General features: G+C 40.6%; 1 protein-coding gene across 1 annotated transcript in view; it reads right to left on the bottom strand.

The window, feature by feature from the left end:
- Window positions 1–18,391, bottom strand: part of ADARB2 (adenosine deaminase RNA specific B2 (inactive)) — a 319,117-nt gene that overhangs the window by 12,242 nt on the left and 288,484 nt on the right. The window contains exon 7 of the mRNA XM_085317721.1: window positions 10,172–10,340. Coding sequence (XP_085173847.1) covers window positions 10,172–10,340 — 169 coding nt within the window. The remainder of the gene's footprint in view (window positions 1–10,171; window positions 10,341–18,391) is intronic.

Genomic DNA, 18,391 nt, shown 5'->3' with positions numbered 1-18,391 from the left:
CTATTTGTCATATAAGTTTATCTAATTTTAAAAATCTCCTGTCCTCTAGTCATAGAGGCAAAATGACATGTGACTTAGGTGATGAATAACACTGCCACAAAATTGTGAATAAATGCAGAAACCTCACAGGCTGTCATTTCCTTGCAAAAACTACCATGCAAATATGAAGACATCCATAAGAATTAAATCCTGTTCCTGAACAGAGGGAGAAAAAAAAGAAAAAGACCTACACTTTCAGGCAATTATTTGTAACAAATAATTTGACCCACTTGAAAGTGTTCAGACTGATGAATACATTTTACCTTGTTGCTGTTTCAAAGGTTTAACAGGGTGATGCTGAAAACCTTGGGGCCTTCAATCCATTAACGATTGTGAGCTGCTTATTACTGCTCTTGGATTAGTTGCCAAAACTGCTCTGCATTTTAATATCCTATGAATTTTTACATAGAGCTTGGCACAAATCTGACCACATTCCACATTCTTTAGTGATAGGTCATTGCTTAAAAAAGTGGAAAAAGAAAAAAGGAGAAGAGGTCTCGTGATGCAGTTGTCTTCTCTGGAAAACCTATCTAGCTCAGCCCATCTAACAAGAAGCTCTTCCCTGCCAAGCAAACGCTCACATGCTCTCTTATATTTGAATAATATTTTTATACAAATCAAACACTGTCAGTCTATTTGAATAGTTTTGAGTTCAGGAGTTCAACCTGAAAACTCTCTGGAAAAATGTAATTTTGCAGAGCATATTTTGACTCGTTAAAAAACGAAACACTGGCAACATTTGGATCTCTGTGGAGGTGCCTGCTATTTAAGGCGCCAGCCAATGGTTGTCATGCTAAATAACGTGTTAAAAGCACAGGCTCCACCAGTAGCAAGCATTATGTAGCTAATTTCTTACATCATTGTTCTTTTCATTAATTAACATTTCTCAACCATTAGCGCAATTATTGCAGTGCCTCCATGCTGTATGTCTCTTTTCATGATTAATAAGGAGTCATTATATTTCCCTTTCCTGAAGCAGTCAATTAACACGGAATACTTTCCATTAATTACTGAATGTTTAAAACCAGCATGCTGTACCTGGAGAGCAATCTGCTCTAAGAACCTGTGACACCAATTGCTTTAAAAAGTTCTCTTTAAATTTTATTCCAAAAACACAAGCAATTTAGCTGGCTATATTAATTTGCCTCCGAAGCAGGGCTGTGAATGAGAAACATCTTTTAATCTCATGCAAGAAAAGGCAGCCATCTGGCTGCTGAGGATTTCAGAGTCAGACTCTCCCTGTCTCTCTCTGTAAATGCAGGTCATTAAAGTAATGTGTTCATCTACATAAAACTCAAATGGAATATAAAAGGTAATATTTATATACAAACAATTTAGTCCCACAATTTAAACAGTCATTGGTTTTATGAAACATTTACTTTAGTTGATCAGATTTGCATAACTTCGTTTGGGGAAAAAAAGTGTGGTCATTCCTACAAATAATATCACTTTTAAAGGAAAGAACTAGCTGCCTCTTTGCATAAATATCTTATCAGAATGCAAAATTAATAATTCAAGCTTAAGAAATAGAGAAGAGTTTAGCAAACAGCACTATGCTTCCGATGAGCTTCTAAGCTGTGTAATAAAATTAGACAGTGATATCTTTGTCCAGACAGAAACTTGTAAGATCTCACTGTTGTTTTCAATATTTGACATTTCCTTAAAAAAAATGTATATTTGATTGAAAGAGAATAAAAAAAGCAGATAAACAAAACAACAACATATGTTCAACAGTACTGAAATTTTAGCAATATGCACACATAAGAAATCATCTGAGCTTTATTTACAAAAATAGGGGATTGTGTTCAGATCATAAATTATGAAGTAATAATGATTATTTAAGTCTTTTGCAAGAAACCTGCTTCTCCTTTAACGATATTTCTCTGCCTTAGTCTGAGCCTGTTCTTCTGAGTGTAAAAAGGGATTCTGAGGTCAATGGAGTTAGATTATTGGAAATCGCAAACGGGGGAAATTCCTACTGCCTTACCCAGTCTGCTTCTGCTCTGCGGATAGGGACTGCTGTGGGGGGCTGCCACATTCATTATTTCGCATAAACAATAGATTTAATTGACAAATATTTGGGGGAAGGTCTTTTTTCCTGTCTACTTTTCGTTCCTTGACACACGCACATGGATAACGCACTTGGCTGTAACCACCAGCTCAGCCCTTTGATAATTAAGCACCGATGGGATTATTTAGGAGCGGATGATAGGGAATGATTTGTCTCGGAGCAACAGCAAAACTGTCTGTGAGGGTGTTTGTTTCCGAGAGCTCTTTCTCTGTCGCCTAATTTAGGTGCATGGAAGTAGCCGTGTTCCCATCTGTAAAAAAAGTGCTCGCTCCAAATGTAGCTTTTCAAAATACAATTATTATTCAGAGCAAATGTAGTGTTACATTTCGGGCCCTCAATATATCAAAGTGACCTTTCTCACTATGAAGAAATATGCTGGATCATTCTGGATTTTTCCTAATTGTGCAAGATTTTAAGGGCTGTTTTCAAGGGCAAGCATCTCTCTAATAACTTATATGCCATGCACTTCTTAATAACCCTTCCAATAAAGAGAAGATCAACCCACTGCTCCCTTAGTCACAGGTCTTTTCAAAAAAATCCAAATCTTCTTCAGCCAGCAGGATCAACAAACCCCAAAGTCTCCCCTCCTTCTGTAAATACAGCAGCTTTTGGTGCTTTAAATGGAAGGAAAGAATACCCTTCATTTTGTTCAAACAGCAGATATTACTGCACTATTTACAAAGACAAAATCCCTCGTCCGGTTTTCAATATAGATAATCCTTAGATAAACACGTTTTTGCCTGTTTGTCAATCACGGAAATGCCAGCGACGCGCGGGAAGGCGTCCTGGAGCCGGCAGCCCGCCCTTAACCAGAAGACCTGCTTTCGCCGGCCCGGACGGGCCGGGGGCTCCCGCGCCCCCTCGCAGCCGGCACCCCCGGGGGAGGCGAGCGCCGAGGGGGAAATCGCCGCGCTGCCGGCTCGCCCCGGGGGCCGACTTCCCGCCCGAATCCCACCGAAACGCAGGCGGTAAAAACGCCGAGCGTGCAGTGAAAGGGGCTCCGGGGCAAACTGGGGCGAGCTGGGAGGCAGCCTCGCTCCTCGGGGGGCCGGCCCGAAGCCGGGCACGTTATTCGCACGCTATTTGCAGGGGCTGAGAGCACGCAGTGTTATTCAAAGCAAAGCCCCCAAATCCCTCCGAAACTGAGATATGGAGGAATTTGCACTGGTGCTTTCAAGGAGAACTGTGTCCACGCGGCACTGAAGCTCGGTGGGACGGAGGCGTCTCTTACAGACCTCCAGAAAACTCGTCTGTTAAAAAATACTGCTAATGAATTTCAAGGCTTATTTTGTTAAGGCTTTCTATAAAAGATGCACTTTTTATCATTATTAACAGCTTTACGTCTTATTGCTTAGCGTGTCGTTAACCTCCCGTACCCGAGCTTCTATTAATTCCTCCTGTGCTTCACACAGTATAAATTGTTATTCCTGGTGGCCCGTGCTCAGCAGAACACCTGTGGTGTTCCTATTTATATGACTATTTAGCTATTATCGGTTTGGAAACTGGAACTAGTGCATTAGTTTCTGATCTGTATTTTAGCAGTAGGTGGTTTATATATGTTTTCTGGAATATACCTTGTAGTGGAAGATTGAAATTGAAAATCTCAGTCACACAGAAAGGGGTTAAGAGAGGGAATTACAGATCATGTGCACAAATCATTCCTAATTGAAGATCTAGCTGTGTTAATTGATTTTCATTTACATTAATAGGCAGCCTTTGAAGTAGCTTTTCTTAAGAGTTACCTTGTCAGGCTCAGTCTCCTGTTAACAACAGCTCTGGCTGACAGGCTAACACTAAAATAGATCTAAGAAAGCCAATTTCTATCACTGACTTTTAGTCTTTCATTTATGCTACATTTAAATATAGCTTAATGTGCCCAAATGATCTTGTAAAGTGCTATTTCAGATTCTTACTGCTAAATCCTGAAGCAGTGCTTTAAGACCAAGTTACTTGTAACATTCTGAACATACTTGCGATACAGATTCGTTCGTATTTTCTAGCTTACGGGCCCAAACCCCACAAACCTAAGCCCTGAGACAGGAATAGACTGCCGCTGCTGTGATGTACAGCTTGGAGGTCCTTTGTTCCTGTCGTTTTACAGGTGAGGTATAATTTAGATGTTCTAAGTCTTATTTAGCCTCTGGGCTTAATGGCACTGTTTTTGTGGAGTACAAGGAAGTGGCTGACCATTAACCTGGTGGCAAAAAAAAATACAAAAAAAAAAAAAACAGTCTTTTAAAGGTGACCTTTTGAGAAGCTGTAAGAGAAAACAAATTTAAGACCAGAGTGAACAAAATACACACTGAAGTCAGGCTTGTATTTGCTGTACAAAGACGGTGTCTGTGAGGGCTGTTCCCCCCCGATCCTGGTAAGCGTGTTCCTCAAGCCCGCACCCCGCGAGGGCAGCTGCAGATGCCTGTGCCTGAAGGAGGACAGCGGAACATGCCTCAGGCATTCACAAGTACGTCTACACGCTTTAGGTTGTGTAGCTGCAAGTTTGGAGCACAGGAAGGCGGCAGCTCTCCCAAATAATTATGTCCAGTGGCTATGTAGAGAGTACAAATATGCTCTGCCACAGCTTAAGCTCTCCAGTCCCCGTGTTTAGGTGTAGCAAGGAGGAGGCTCCTGGAGAAGAGTAGCGCGTTGCAGAACTTGGTCTCCAATGAGACTCACAAATAAAAACTAGTTTTTAAAAATTAACCTTACAAGCAGAATGCTTGGATTGAGATACTCAAAATAATTCGCAGGTGGAGGCAGTGGAGGTGCTGCAGCCGTGTATGACCTGGGAATGATGGTTTATGCTATGAGAGCGCCGTATCATGGAAACCCCCAGTGGCCTCCACCATGTGCTCCCAGCGCTATTTCACTTATCTGCCAAACGGAGCAGTAACATTCATTAAACTTTTATGTGCGACAGTTCAGGTGGAAACACCCTGCTATTATGGCTCGGCTGATGCTGGGAGGACCAATTTCTCCAGTATCTCTGTGTGGAAGAAGGGAGCCTGGTCTGGTGATGAGATGTAGAAACTTGAAGAGCCTGGAGCAAGAACGAGAGGCTTGGTACAGAAAAGGAGGAGAGGCGGTACATGTTGTTAAACCACGGCATGGTGGGACTAAAGGGCGAGCTATGTCAGAGGAAGCAGAAATGGTGCTTCCAAGAGTCAGAGGACAAAGTTTGTGGAAGGGAAGGAGGTTTATGGACTCTTGGTAGACTCTGAATTTGGGCAAAAAGTCTGTCTAGAGGGATAAGGAATCTCAGTAGGGGAAATGTATTGTTCTTTAATATTTTGCCCAGTCTTTTGTATTTCTTTTGATATAGGAATAAGAAGTAAAAGCATTTGGAAATTCTTATTTTATATATGTTTCAATTTATTTATTTATATGAGGCCCACCAGCGCCTCCAGGAGATGGAGGGTCCTGCATGAGTGCACGCTGCCTCACAGCCCTTGCTGAACTGAGCATGTCCCAGGATCTGAGACAGCAATTTTAGAGCTGAACTTTCTTAATGTTTGGTCTGTACATTTAGATCCTCAAAGAGGAATTGAACTCTAGAGCTATCCTTGTCTTTAACTAAACTTGCGTGTTTGTGTGTGCACATATGCGTGTACGCATGGGTCAGTTTTCTTTCAGTCCAGAGACTGCAACTCTAGAAACTTCTATCAAAAGCAACATTAACCTTACCCTGATCTTTTAATAAGCAAATCTACAAGTTGCTCCTGTTTGTCATCACAAAAAATCTAAAATGCTCTTAGGACTGTTATGCTGACCAAGGATGTTCCTGTTGAGATCAAAACCTTAACATAGGTTCAGGTTAGCATCTCGAAAATGTTAAATAACACATTTTCCCCTAAACTGTTGATCATTTTCAAAATTATTTTGTTTAGGCTGTTGCTGCTTTTTACCCAAGTGCATACAATGTTAAGATATACAGAGGAAAATGAAAGTCAGTCTTAGATGTTAATGTATTTATGAACTTTATGTCTAAAAACTGCAGCTTAATCCTAAACTTTATAGTACTAAAAGACTGAACCCACTTCATCTACACTGTGAGACTCACAGAATTTGTAAGTGTGAAAGCTAACACTCTCTTAGGGTAGGTTATTTGGGGATTCACAGAGCCCAAACTTTAAATTTGCACATATAAATGCATAGACTTTTAAAGCCAGAAGGAACCACCAAGATCTAGTCTGACCCCCTTTATAAAAAATTGCAGAATTTCAGCTAGTGATTCTCTGCTTGAGCCAAATAACATGCGTATTCATGACAGAAGTGTTTGCTTTAATTCAGTAAGGGAATAGGTATGATACCAGGCTGTTTATCCTGCAATCTCCACAAAGCAACAGAGCCCAAATAATGCATAACAAGCATCAAATTGTCATAGAGAACTTGTGGTGACAGTAATAAAAATTGCTAAATGCCTTTGAATAACAAATAAATCTGATTAAGCCACTCTCTGCTAGTGGCTATCCTGTGAGCAGGAAAGAACATAAATCGTTAGATACATGATTTATAGAAAATTATTTGCTCTTCTGAGTAACTCTTTCTATTCATGGATCTTCAATATTTTGATAGTAACGTCCTTTGCAAATAATGTAAAATGATGTATATTTTGGCAGCTACTGGTTAGGTTCTCAAGAGGAAACATTCTCTAATAGCTCTGTGCTCCTGAGGGGCTTTTGCAAGCAGTAAAACCAAAGCATGCAAGTGAGATTTTTGTAAAATTGAAGTTATAGAAACATAAATTCAACTTTGGATTATTTTTTTTTCATTACAAGACAAATCTAGACAATGTGGAATTGGATTCTTGTGACCTCTACAGGCATGAAGGCTGAATTGTCTATATGTTAGAGCATGTCTCTGGAGCTTTTGAAGTACAGCACAAGAGCCACCGATTCAACTCTCTCTCAGGGAAAGGGACCGGGAAAATGGCCTTAATAAAGCAGTGTCCTCTTTCACTGAGCACCTTTCTCATCTGTACTTTCTATGTTCATATGTGAAGAAGGCAGAAAAAAGTTTCATGTGGGGTGAAAAAAAGATGAGGTGAAGAAACTTTGGACTTCTTCCCCTTATGGGTAGGACAGAAGTTCTTCATAGGTCATATTTAATATGGTAATCTGAAATTTGGTATTAATCTTTTTGAAGCCATCATATTCAAATCTCTTCTCTCCACTCTTTGCTAATCTCCACATAAAATTTTTAGCAGCAACATAGTCACCAGTGGCTTGATCTGAGACGATTGCTTGTTTTCCACATGTGAAAGATCTTTTTGTGAACCTTTCCTGTGGTATTCATGCTGTTTTCCCTAATACAGTGATTCTCAAACCAGAATTTGTGAACTCAGCTGAGGTTATGCCACAAATATATGTAGTTAAAAGCCTGGTGGAAATAAAATAGCATATCCGTGTCTCAGAATGTGACTGGGCAGGTGAAAGAAACGGGAAGTTGTGAACTGCAAACGCAGCTGGGGTTGAGATCCCAGATAGAAGGCCTTGGGCACTTGCTCTAGCAGCTTTCAGACCCTTCCCTGTGCCACACACCACAGCGGTGGGCACGTTACTCCATTTACCTTTCTTTGTTTCTCATGTAAAAAGAGGTTTGCACAGTCATCTCCATGCTCCCTATTAACTCTGAATTCTTCTCCTCAAAAATCCCTTGTTGGGTCCCTCTTGTCTGGGTTCCATCACTTCTATTTACTGGAGCTGTTTGCATCAAAATCATAAAAAAACCTCTTCTATGGTCATTTCCTGCCTTCATCCTACCCCTTTAATAGCAATGATCATTCCCTCCTCCTTGAAGTTCTAACTTTCCTTCATTTCTGAACCTCTGTGCTTTCTCAATCTGTTCTCTACAGCTGCTAATTCAGTGGTTCCTCTACTTTCTCCTGTCCCAGAACACTTAGAAATGCCCAAGACGCAGATGGTGCATGGCACAGAGGTCCTGTCTGACCCAGCACCAGCAGGGAGGTCTGCTGGGATCTGTTGGGACTGTGTCAAAAAGAGATGCAGCAGGAAAGGCCAGCTGGATTTGGGGCCACTGAACTGCCTTGTTAAATAAGAAAACCCTAATACTGAAGGTATACTGAAATTCTGTGGCTTTTGGGAACTGATGATTTTGCCATAGGCTTGTGCTGCTTTTACCACAGAAACTCTTCAGGATTTCCCACCAGAGCCCTTATTTCATGCATGGCCATTTGCTCTGCAAACATCCCTGTCATTTATCTCAGCGCAGTGTCACACACAAACCTCCCAACTTCTGACACATTTGCAGTGCCAGTCACACCACCACCACCATTTCCACAAATGTTGCTTCCCCCCCACCCAGTTCTTCAGCCTCAGAGCTTATAACTGGCCCTGATGACAGTAAACTTTTGCTCTTCAAAACAGGTAGTAATGATTGTTGATTTTTTTTTTGGTCTAGTTGATATTTTGGTCTAGGAAAATGCCACGATCATTTGAATAACCATACAAATAAATAATAAAATAAACAATGAAAATTGCAATAATTAATACAGATCAAAGACGAGAGTTGAAAGGATTCTTTTATCCTGGAAAAATATTGCAGTAGATTGTAATTTCCTTCATAAGTTTTAATGCTGCTTAGGTATGTGGCAACAAGGAAAAAATCCATCGAAAGCTCTTAGTAGATGTGTCTGGAGAAAACAAGCTTTTGGGGGTCTGTGTTATAGTCAGCATTCCCATCATCGGAAAATGTAATACTGTTTGCAGAGCTGATAATTCACTGGCTAATGACATTCAAAACCAAAGTGCAACATTTCAGTTCTTAATCTTAAATTTGTTTAGTTTTTTGAGTCATATATGTCTGAAGTAGAAAACCCAGCTGCATCTGAAAACAGTGTGGGAGTTCCACTGAAAACAGTTTGGGTTTTCTGTTGTCGGTGTATGAATAAATGAAAATATAACAGCAGAAAATGCCCTTTATCCTTCATGCAAACACAGCGGTTGTGACTGCTCTACTTAGCAGAGTGAGGATTTTGAATTCTGTCATTTGAACCTGTTAGTATTCTCATTTGTTGGTGGAATCATATATTTTTCTGCCAAAATGCCAACCTTTGCTAAGCCTATGGACCCGCTTTAACTTTAGCAGATCATCTGGTTAAAACTAAGAACACAATTTGTGCGATTGCATTAAAAAGAAGTTTTGTACTTTTTTAGAAGAATTATTTTATATGGCCTTTGACATATTGGGCCAAATCCTCAGTTGATGTAATTTAACTGAATTCTTAGGAATGATATTCCAGCAGAGCACTTGATCATAACATTTACATTTTTATAGCTATAAAGTAATGTATTTTACAAGTAGAACTGCATCTATAGCTCATATGCATTATATATATATATATATATATATATAAATTATGCACACAAGTATGCATGCGTATATAAATATATATTAATAGTAACACACACACATACTTTGTTTTCAGTTTGTGATACCCACCATTTGCTACTAGTTAACACCCTAAAACTGAGAATGGGAAATGTGTTGACGTTTTATGTGCCACCATGGAATCATTATGAAATATTTATTAAACAGCAATTATTCTACAAAAATGTATTTACAGAATAGAGCAGAAAGCCACAGAGGTGCCTGTGACATCCAAGCTCTGCAGTGACATTCAAAATAGTAGAAACATTCTTAATGGCATTTAGAGCACTTTATCCAATGGGGTGCAAACGAGGTAGGCTCATCGGCGTGATGATTGGTTTGCAGCTTTCGAGGTAAATGACCCAATAAGAGCAGAGTGGATGTCTTTTAGCTGCATACTGAAATTCTATTGGCAAAAGTGCTGCAAAGAGGGCTTATATTTTTGTCACACTTTAAAGAGCAACTAACGACCCGTGGAGAATTTGTGAAAATGTTCTATTTACATTCCATGCTATTTCTGTGCTCTGCATTTGCATACAAAGAAGGTTTTTGTTTCTGCAGGATTTATCAGCACCTGCTAGTTATTTCCCACCAGTAGCCACGGTTCTCTGTGACACCAAACTCATTCCCACATTGCAAACATTTTTATAAAGTATATACCGGGTGCTGCATTACCTGGCAATTTTGTCTGTGCAGGACATGGTGATGAGCTGTTCTCCCAACAACACGCCGTCCCACGTCTGGACTGCGTTGTGACTCCGAACTGGTATGGTTCCTTCTCCAGACTCAATCTTTGTTCGAAGGTGACCACGGTATTTTCGTACTATGTGCTTGCTGCTGTTCACTGGACAAAAGAAGCAGAAGAGTGGGATGAAAAAGAAATAATTACATGTTTTTAGATGCCTCTTGAAAGAAATCAAAGTGCTGTGTTGATGCTAATGCTTGCATTTGCAGAACCACTTGTGGTGGTCCATTAAGTTGAATGGAAAGTTGGATGAGACTGCAGCCCCCAAAAGCAGCAAAGCGGAGCAAAATATGTGCTCTCTAGCATGATCTCCTTTTCACATAAATCAAAACTTGTGCATAGCACATGTTGAACTCATGTTCCCATTTCCTTCCATATTTGAAAAGCACATTTTTTTTTAGTCTTGTTTCTTGTTTTTTCCCTGTGCTTGTAGGATTGATCTGAGTCAGGGAAATCTTTAGAAAATCAGTGAGCAAGACCAAAGGGTAAAGACTCGCATGTCTGACCCAGTCCAGACCAATATTTTGCTGTGATATGCAGTGGCAACTTCTGAATAATTACAAAACTGAAGTCGTGGCTTGTTATCATCTCGAGAAATTGCACTGAAAATTCTCCAAAGTTGACACAGTTTTGTGTCATATTGATATCTATTATGCATTTTCCATCTGTCACTTTAGTGATCTTATATCCTTTAGCGAAATGCAGCTATCTTTGGGGTGAAGCATGACAAGTAGCTACTGCACTTGTCCTGGACATCAGGACAAGTCTGAGTCTGGAGATATGTAGTAACTGCAAAAGATAGTGATATTTGTGAAGCAACTTTGCCTCCATTTTGGGTGAAAAAATAAAAACTGAAGCTCATTACAGGAATCACTGTTATTATAGATATATTGCTACCTGGGTACAGGTAACTTCAGCATAAAGGGAAAGAATGGAAGATGGTACAGGATGGTCTTTGCTTTCAACGAAAAGGCATGATGCCTCTGCAGAGGCTGTTTGCCCATATTTCCAGCATCCCAGCATTTTTTTTCCATGACCTGCCTCTCAGCTGGACCAGAAGGTTTCTGCTTTCGAAGGTGACACCCCTCAACCCTCAGCAGGCTATGAGGCTGTCTGGACCTTGTTCCTCACACGGAGTGACACCAAAGTGTCACATGTCAAGGGGCTGACGGAGCCGCCGGCAGAAAGCAGCTGGCTCTGCGCACCTTCCCCAGCAGCCCGCTGTCTCCCTCCTGTCATTTTTCACTGTCTTTGCTTTGTACAACCGTTTTCTGTGCTGCTAGCTCCGTTTGAAGCAATTGATTGACTTTGGTTGTTGCCAATGGGTTGTTTACAAAAAAAAAGGAATGGGAAAATAAATCGCTTCACTGGGATTAGCAAATGCAGCAAACATATGTAGAACAGCAATGTCAGCTGTGACCTGCCAGCAGACGCACCGGCTGAGCCTCCACCGATCACTTCCTCTTCATTTCCTTCTTGCTATTTAAAACCCCTGTGATGAATTTAAGATACAGATGTGTGTATCAGTGGTGGGATGGAGCAGATTTTGATTGGATTGACTGGCCATGGATGAAATGGATTCCCACCCAACAACAGGCTCTACCACACTGGAAATGTTTAAAAATGCTTTAGGGTTTGCTGTGCTACTTCAGGAATGATGTTTGGGGGAGAGCAGTCCACTGTTCAGGTCTGAGCGGAACCGGGAATACCAAATAAGCAAATAAAAAACAAGTAAGGAAAACCCCCAAACTTTCAGAAATATCTCAGATCCTCATTCCCTGAAATTGTTGGCCCGTGCCAACAGTGGTGTGAAACCACTCTTCATGGCCCTGCGTGCAGATCCTACATGCATCCCTCTTGTTTGGATCCCTCCCGCAGCATAGTTCAGAGTGTATTCTTTGGATGTGATTAGTTATCTGGGACCTGATCCATATCTTTCTTAGGACTCTGGGGAAAATATTTTTTTAGAGTTCCAACAGTGGTGAGCAGCATTTTTTTAATGTTAATAATGGCATGGTGGGGAAGCTACCATGAAATCTGGGCAAGGATTGGAGAAAATGATCATTTCTGGCTAGTAAATATGTCTGCTGTGCAACAGGGAGAAATGTGTATGGAAAAGAATTTGCATTAGCCTGTACGCACAAAGAAACGGTGGCATGGCAGAGTTAGACCTCTGTGAGCGAAGCACTAAAGAGGGACTCAAGAGACTACTACTGCTTCAGCTGACAGCAAGTTTTACTTTAAGTGAATCTGTTCTCTTTACCTAAGTTTTCCCACAGATAAAATGAGGATAATGATGTTTCCTTCTTCTGCAAATTCTTTCAAAGCAACTGCTCAAAAACCATGAAAGCTAGATGTTACCCTTTTAATAAGGATCTACCACAGGAGCCCACCTGCAGAAATCCTCCAGGACAATGTGAATTTTTAATGTTCCTTTCCCATTCTATTTAAAAAGAATATTTTGCCTTACTTGGCCTTTCTCTCCCCATTTCCCATTTTTTCTCTACACTCCTCTCTTTGTCAGTGCCTGCTCCAGCCCTCTCCTACACATGCACTGGTCTCCTTTATCACTCTTTTCCAGGCAGTTCACCGTGTTGTTATTCCTGCATTTTGAAGGCTGCACACTTGCAGCTTTGGATGAAATGGGACATGTAACTGCTAGAGAATTTTAGTGACTGCACGACAAGATGAATAGCCCATCATTTACGAGACTTTGAAACATTACCTAGCGCAGGGCACCGCATCATGCAATGTGCTGACAGAGATAAGGAGGAGAGATCCAGTTCAGGAGAAAAAGAAGAACCAGTCCTGCTAACAACTCTGTAGCATTTGGGGAAATTAAAGCTGAAGCCAACAATTAGAGGGGAGATCTGACTTTTTTTCTGAGAGTTTAGGGTTTTTGCTTATTTAATTTTTCATTTGTATATTTGGTCTTCCCAGTCTTCCTCAGGACTGAAGTTTGACAGACCAAAACACTTTGAGTCTACTTGTTCTTTTAGCATCTCAGCCTTGGTCTGAAAATACCAAAACTGAATAATGAAGTTTTTCAAAGCACTTAGGAAGTGTGTTAGAGCTCGCATCATCTCAGTTTACAAATGCTCCTATTAACTCACTCCGCTGCGCCCCATAACGCAAGCTCCACCCAGGATGCAGCCAAGCAGGCAGAATCAGGTGATAGGATCAGGCAGCTGTGGGCAGTCTATGCTCACCCTGGGAAACACTTCCATAGCTCTGATAAGGGGTTTTAGCTGCTCAGCTACTATTAAATTCACTGGATAGGATGTGACTAAAACCTTGTGCAGTACTGCATGTCTTAAACTACTCACATTACTGGGATAGCAAGAACACACGTTCCAGAAACGAGATCTGTACCATGTATATAAAATAATAATAGCACAAAGCTCTGAATACTTTCAGATTGCGAATGATTAAATTCAAATCCACATTTAGAATGTACTTAGTTCTTTTTTAACGTATTTTTAAGTAGCATATGAAGATATAAATATTGAACAAAGAAATAGATGAGGCTCTGCGTATTTTCAACTGAAGCTGTAGACAGGGTCTAGCGCACAAACTGCTTGCCAGCAGTAAAAAATGCAGTCCACTTCCTGGCACAGTCTGCTACAGCTCACTTTAAAACAGTCTCAGAAATATATTTATTTATGCCCCTTGAAGCCACAAACTACAGCATACTGTTGTTCTCCTATTTGGTATGATCAAAGCATCAGTGACTATGAGCGTTTCTGATCTTTGCTGTGCTAGTTCTCCAACTGCTTAATCTCAGCTAATTGCAGGGGAGAAGATGTCTGAGGATGCCACTTCAACCAGAACAAAATGTCAATTCAAACAGGAATTGGAAAGGACAAATTTAAAAATCATTTGGAGTGGATTTATGATGTGTGCTACACTGAGACGAGGAAATTTCTCCTGAGAGTTTACAAGATAAAAAGGTGCATGATTATTAATTATTGGATTATAAATTTGCACAGGTGCCGTGTATGTAAAATAGCATCTCGAAATCCGTTGATTTTGAGACTTACCCCTTATTTTGTTAGGAGCAGTTCTGGCTCAAATAGTAATGAAAAAAAGCCACTCCATATTTATTATTTAGTTGAAGAGGAAATGGATGGTGATTAAACAGAAGCCCACAAGTACGGTTCTGTCTGAGATTCAGCATGACTGCCCTGGAGGTTCATTTTCTATTTCCCTGCTTCAGTGGAGGCCGTTCTTTCCTCGTGAAGAAAGAAAGAAAACAGCCTATCTTGCATTTTTTTCGGTGCCGGACCCTCAGATCGTCAGCGTGGTTTGTAAAGCTTCCCTGGAGCTCCTTGGAGCAAAGGCGTGGAAAGAGAAGTGTCAACTTCTCCCTGCGTTGGTGTTGTGGCGGTCATCGGCGGGGCGGATGCTGAGCACACAGAGTGAGGCAGCTCCTCCGAGCGCACCACCCCGCGTCCCTGTCCGCCCCGCGAGGGCTGCTTCCCCCGGCCCCGGAGGTGCCACAAGCACCTGGCTTAGCCTGCTCGCATGTGTGGTGAGATGAGTCCCCAGAAGTCCGGAGGTGCTTCAGCGTAGGTGGGGAGGTCTGCCTGGCCGCGTAGGGCTGGCGCCCCGCGTGAGGCAGGGCTCGCTGCGCCGTGCCAAAGTGCAGGTCTGGGGTTTGGGCCGTGCTATGAAGCATATGTGCAAATGCAAATGCTGAGTAACTACTTTAATGGCGTGTGTTACATGAAAGCCTTTGACAGCTGCGATTTATGGAACTGAAATTAACATTTGAAATTGAAATTCTTTATCTTTTCCCTCCTTTGATGCATATTTCCTGGCTAAAATCCTGGTTTTGGACAGCAATCAGCTATCCCATGACTTTATAAAAGAGGCTAACTTCAGCATTTTGTTATTTCTCCTCTACATTAATCTTAAAAGAACATTCTGGAATCTTTCTACTTCTTCCATAATTTCTCATCTGCCTATAGATTCATGTGATGTACAGATAAGGTGTGAAAGCAAAGAGGATCTGCTCATTCATAGTTCATCAATATGTGGCATTTAATCCATCTCAGCTATAAAGAATTGTAATGGGAAAAATTTGAAGTCCAAGATGAGTTTGAATCCCAAAGAACAAAAAAAGGAAATGATTACACTATTTCTCCTTATCTATTTTAAGTGTATTTTAATTAAATTACAGTTTGAGTCTTGAGCTGTGGTGTTGGAGATAGTAAGTGCAGGAAAGGTTTAGGAATGCTACTCCATCATAGGAAAACTCATAATCTTGTGTTTTAATGAAAGCTCTTCGTTATGGTCCATCAAAATGTTTCCACATATGGTCATCAAAGGACAGAATTTCATCTGGTGAGGGGGTGTACATTTTTTACAAAGATTTTTTATTACTTCAGTAGAATGATATGAAATATATTGAACGTTCATCCTAGTGAGAAGTGCTAGACTATGTTTATGAAACTAACTGCTACAGTCAGAGAACGTCACTTTAACAAATGAAACCTGTTTTGCCATTGAATTAACTTGTAAGTAGGCCTTTGTCCCTCCTAATGCTTTAACCTCTTGGGCCAAGAATAGACTGAGAAATATATCAAAACATGTGCCTTAAAAAATAGTTTACTATCATATCTCTCTTTCAGGAACACCAGGGATCAAACTATGACTAATTAATTTAAAGTCTCTTTAGAACAATTTGTTCCTCTTGCCTCTCAGGGTTGTAAATTACCTTTACAGGCAAGGAGGAATGAGCAGTGCTGGGTTAGGAACGGGGGAGCTCGTTCACGCCACCTACAAACCCGGGCTGCAAACTCCAGCCTCCTCTGGAGGAGAAATGCATTATCATGTTGAGGCCAAAAGCCCGAGTTTTATTAGCAGAATTAAGATTCTGTGCATGTGGCAATCAAGGAAAGTAGAGCTTGAACACATCAAGATTATTATTTTTAATTACTAATTGCTCCTCTCATCTAAAATTAGATGTGCAATGCCGTCACTCTGCAAGTGCAGGTGCCCCCGCAGAGCAAAGTCTAGAGACCTGTCAAAGGGCAGCGTGGGTGACATGAAACTCTGCCACTGAGGATTTCTGCCTCTGCATCCTCCCTCCACCTCACCGCCGGCCACACAGGCAAATTACCTGGTGTCCAGCAACCAGTTCATCCCGCTGCTGGCACCCAGGTCAGCAGTGGAGCAAAGCCAGGTTGACAGCTGGAGGCTGAATGGGGATGGGAAAGACTTTGTGGTGCCCAGTGGTGCTAGGGACTGCTGGGGACCTGCTGGTCATCAATAGCCTAAGCTGTGCAATGTTGTGGCAGGTTGCCAGCAGTGAAATGACTTTTTACTTATTTTATTTTCTTACAAGAAAAATGGTTTTCTCTTAAAGCTGGGCTTTATTTTTTTAAATATACTTTGTGTGAAAAATTGTCAGTATTACTGGAATTGCCCATTTGGTGTCAATTCTCTCCCCTGACATGTTTTAACCAAAAAGCTTACACAAACATAAAGGGAATGTGTTATTCATCACAACCTTCTTTCTTTTATCAAAGAAACATACTGTTATTCATGTGGGTTTGGGAATTTTTTTTGGTTTGGAAATTGAAATCTTCAAGAGTGATTATGAGAAGAATGGTGTCAGCAAAATATGAAAACAGAAGATGAACCCTCTGAAATAGAAACAACAAAAATCTGTCAAAAATATTTTTGAATTAACTCCATTTCAGCCCTCTATGATTGGCATGAGCCTACTGTGGCCATGGACCCTGCTGTTTCGTGAGGCACACTCATGAAACAGTTCATGAAAGTTCATGAAAGCTCAACTTCAGTTTCTGAAGCTGTAGGCAGAAATTACTGGGTAAAGTTCTACGGTCTCTCTGGGTGGAGAAATTCAATCTAGATCATCAGGAGAAGGTCCTGGTTCACCTTAAACATCTATGAATTGCAATTACTAGATAATAATCTAGTAAACAAAGAATGATATAATAGTGCTTAAAATACACAATGCTTTTCATTTTAATATCCTACTCAGAACATTAGTTACCCTGGCTCAAAGTTGTGACAGCCGGATAACTTTTATTGACATTTCACATGTGTATAACTACAAATAATCAGAGTAAAGTGAATTGTTCAAGGATAGCTAGAGAAGCAGCAGTAAAGTCATGGTTAGGCTTAAAATATGTTTTCACTCTTAAGCAGATTTCTCAGATTTCTCTTTTCTTAGGAGTTTAAGAAACTAAGTATTTTTGAAAGTCCCAAAGAGATCTCATCTGGACCTTTAGGTGCCTGGCAAGCTTTAGAAAACTCAGCTTATGAGCTTTATGCATGACTCCTACATATTAGAAGTGTAAATTAGACCAAATTGGACCCAAGTGAGTACAGTTTTTGCCACTGGGATTTTTCCTAATTAGTGTTTGATGTTTCCACTCAAAAGATGTTCCATAATTAAATGCATATCTCAGTCTTCTAATTCTAGTGATCTATCAGATGCTGTGGAAACTGAGACAACTGTGCCCTGGAACATACAGTCTCTTTGTCCATGCTGCAGAAGACCTCAAAGAAGCTCAGAAGTAATTACTCTTTGGGCTGGACAAATTCTGGGACAAACAGCTTTTCTGGGTAGAAATTTCAACTACTATTCTGAGAGCTCCTCAGCCATGGCCTTTTGCTGATTAATGTAGCCTTTTTATCACATCTGAACATTTCGTCCAAATGTAATGTTTTACAAAACAGCAAAACCTAGTAACAATGTAACAAAGCAAAATCAATAAATACAGTGCAATTCCCTTTCATGAGTCAAGCTTTCTGTTAAAATTAAGATCTGATTATAGCTGTGGAAACCCGTTTTCCTGAATCCTGACAAATACATTTTGCTTTACATGAAACCTTTTCAAAGCTGTGGCCAAGTGCTGTTTTTGAGCTCTTCATAGTTCCCAGCATATTCTTTCTCTTTTCTCAAATAGACACACACTGCACAAACATATACTTCTTCCCTACTTAACAAATAACAAACCCTAAACATCAAAAACTCAAATAAGCTAAAGCAGAGAAGAATATCAGAAGCAGAGCAAACTGGAACATTTTCAGTGTGTTGTCAAAGTCAAAGAGTTTGCTCAGGATGTCTCAGTTCTGACAAAGTTTTTGTAACAGAGACTGGAAAAAAAGGAGAC

The sequence above is a fragment of the Rhea americana genome, unplaced genomic scaffold, assembly GCF_003343005.1.
Source record: "Rhea americana isolate MKP2758 unplaced genomic scaffold, rheAme1 scaffold_50, whole genome shotgun sequence".
NCBI lineage: Eukaryota > Metazoa > Chordata > Aves > Rheiformes > Rheidae > Rhea > Rhea americana.
The sequence above is the reverse complement of the archived record's forward strand: the minus strand, read 5'-3'. Positions and strand labels throughout refer to the sequence as shown.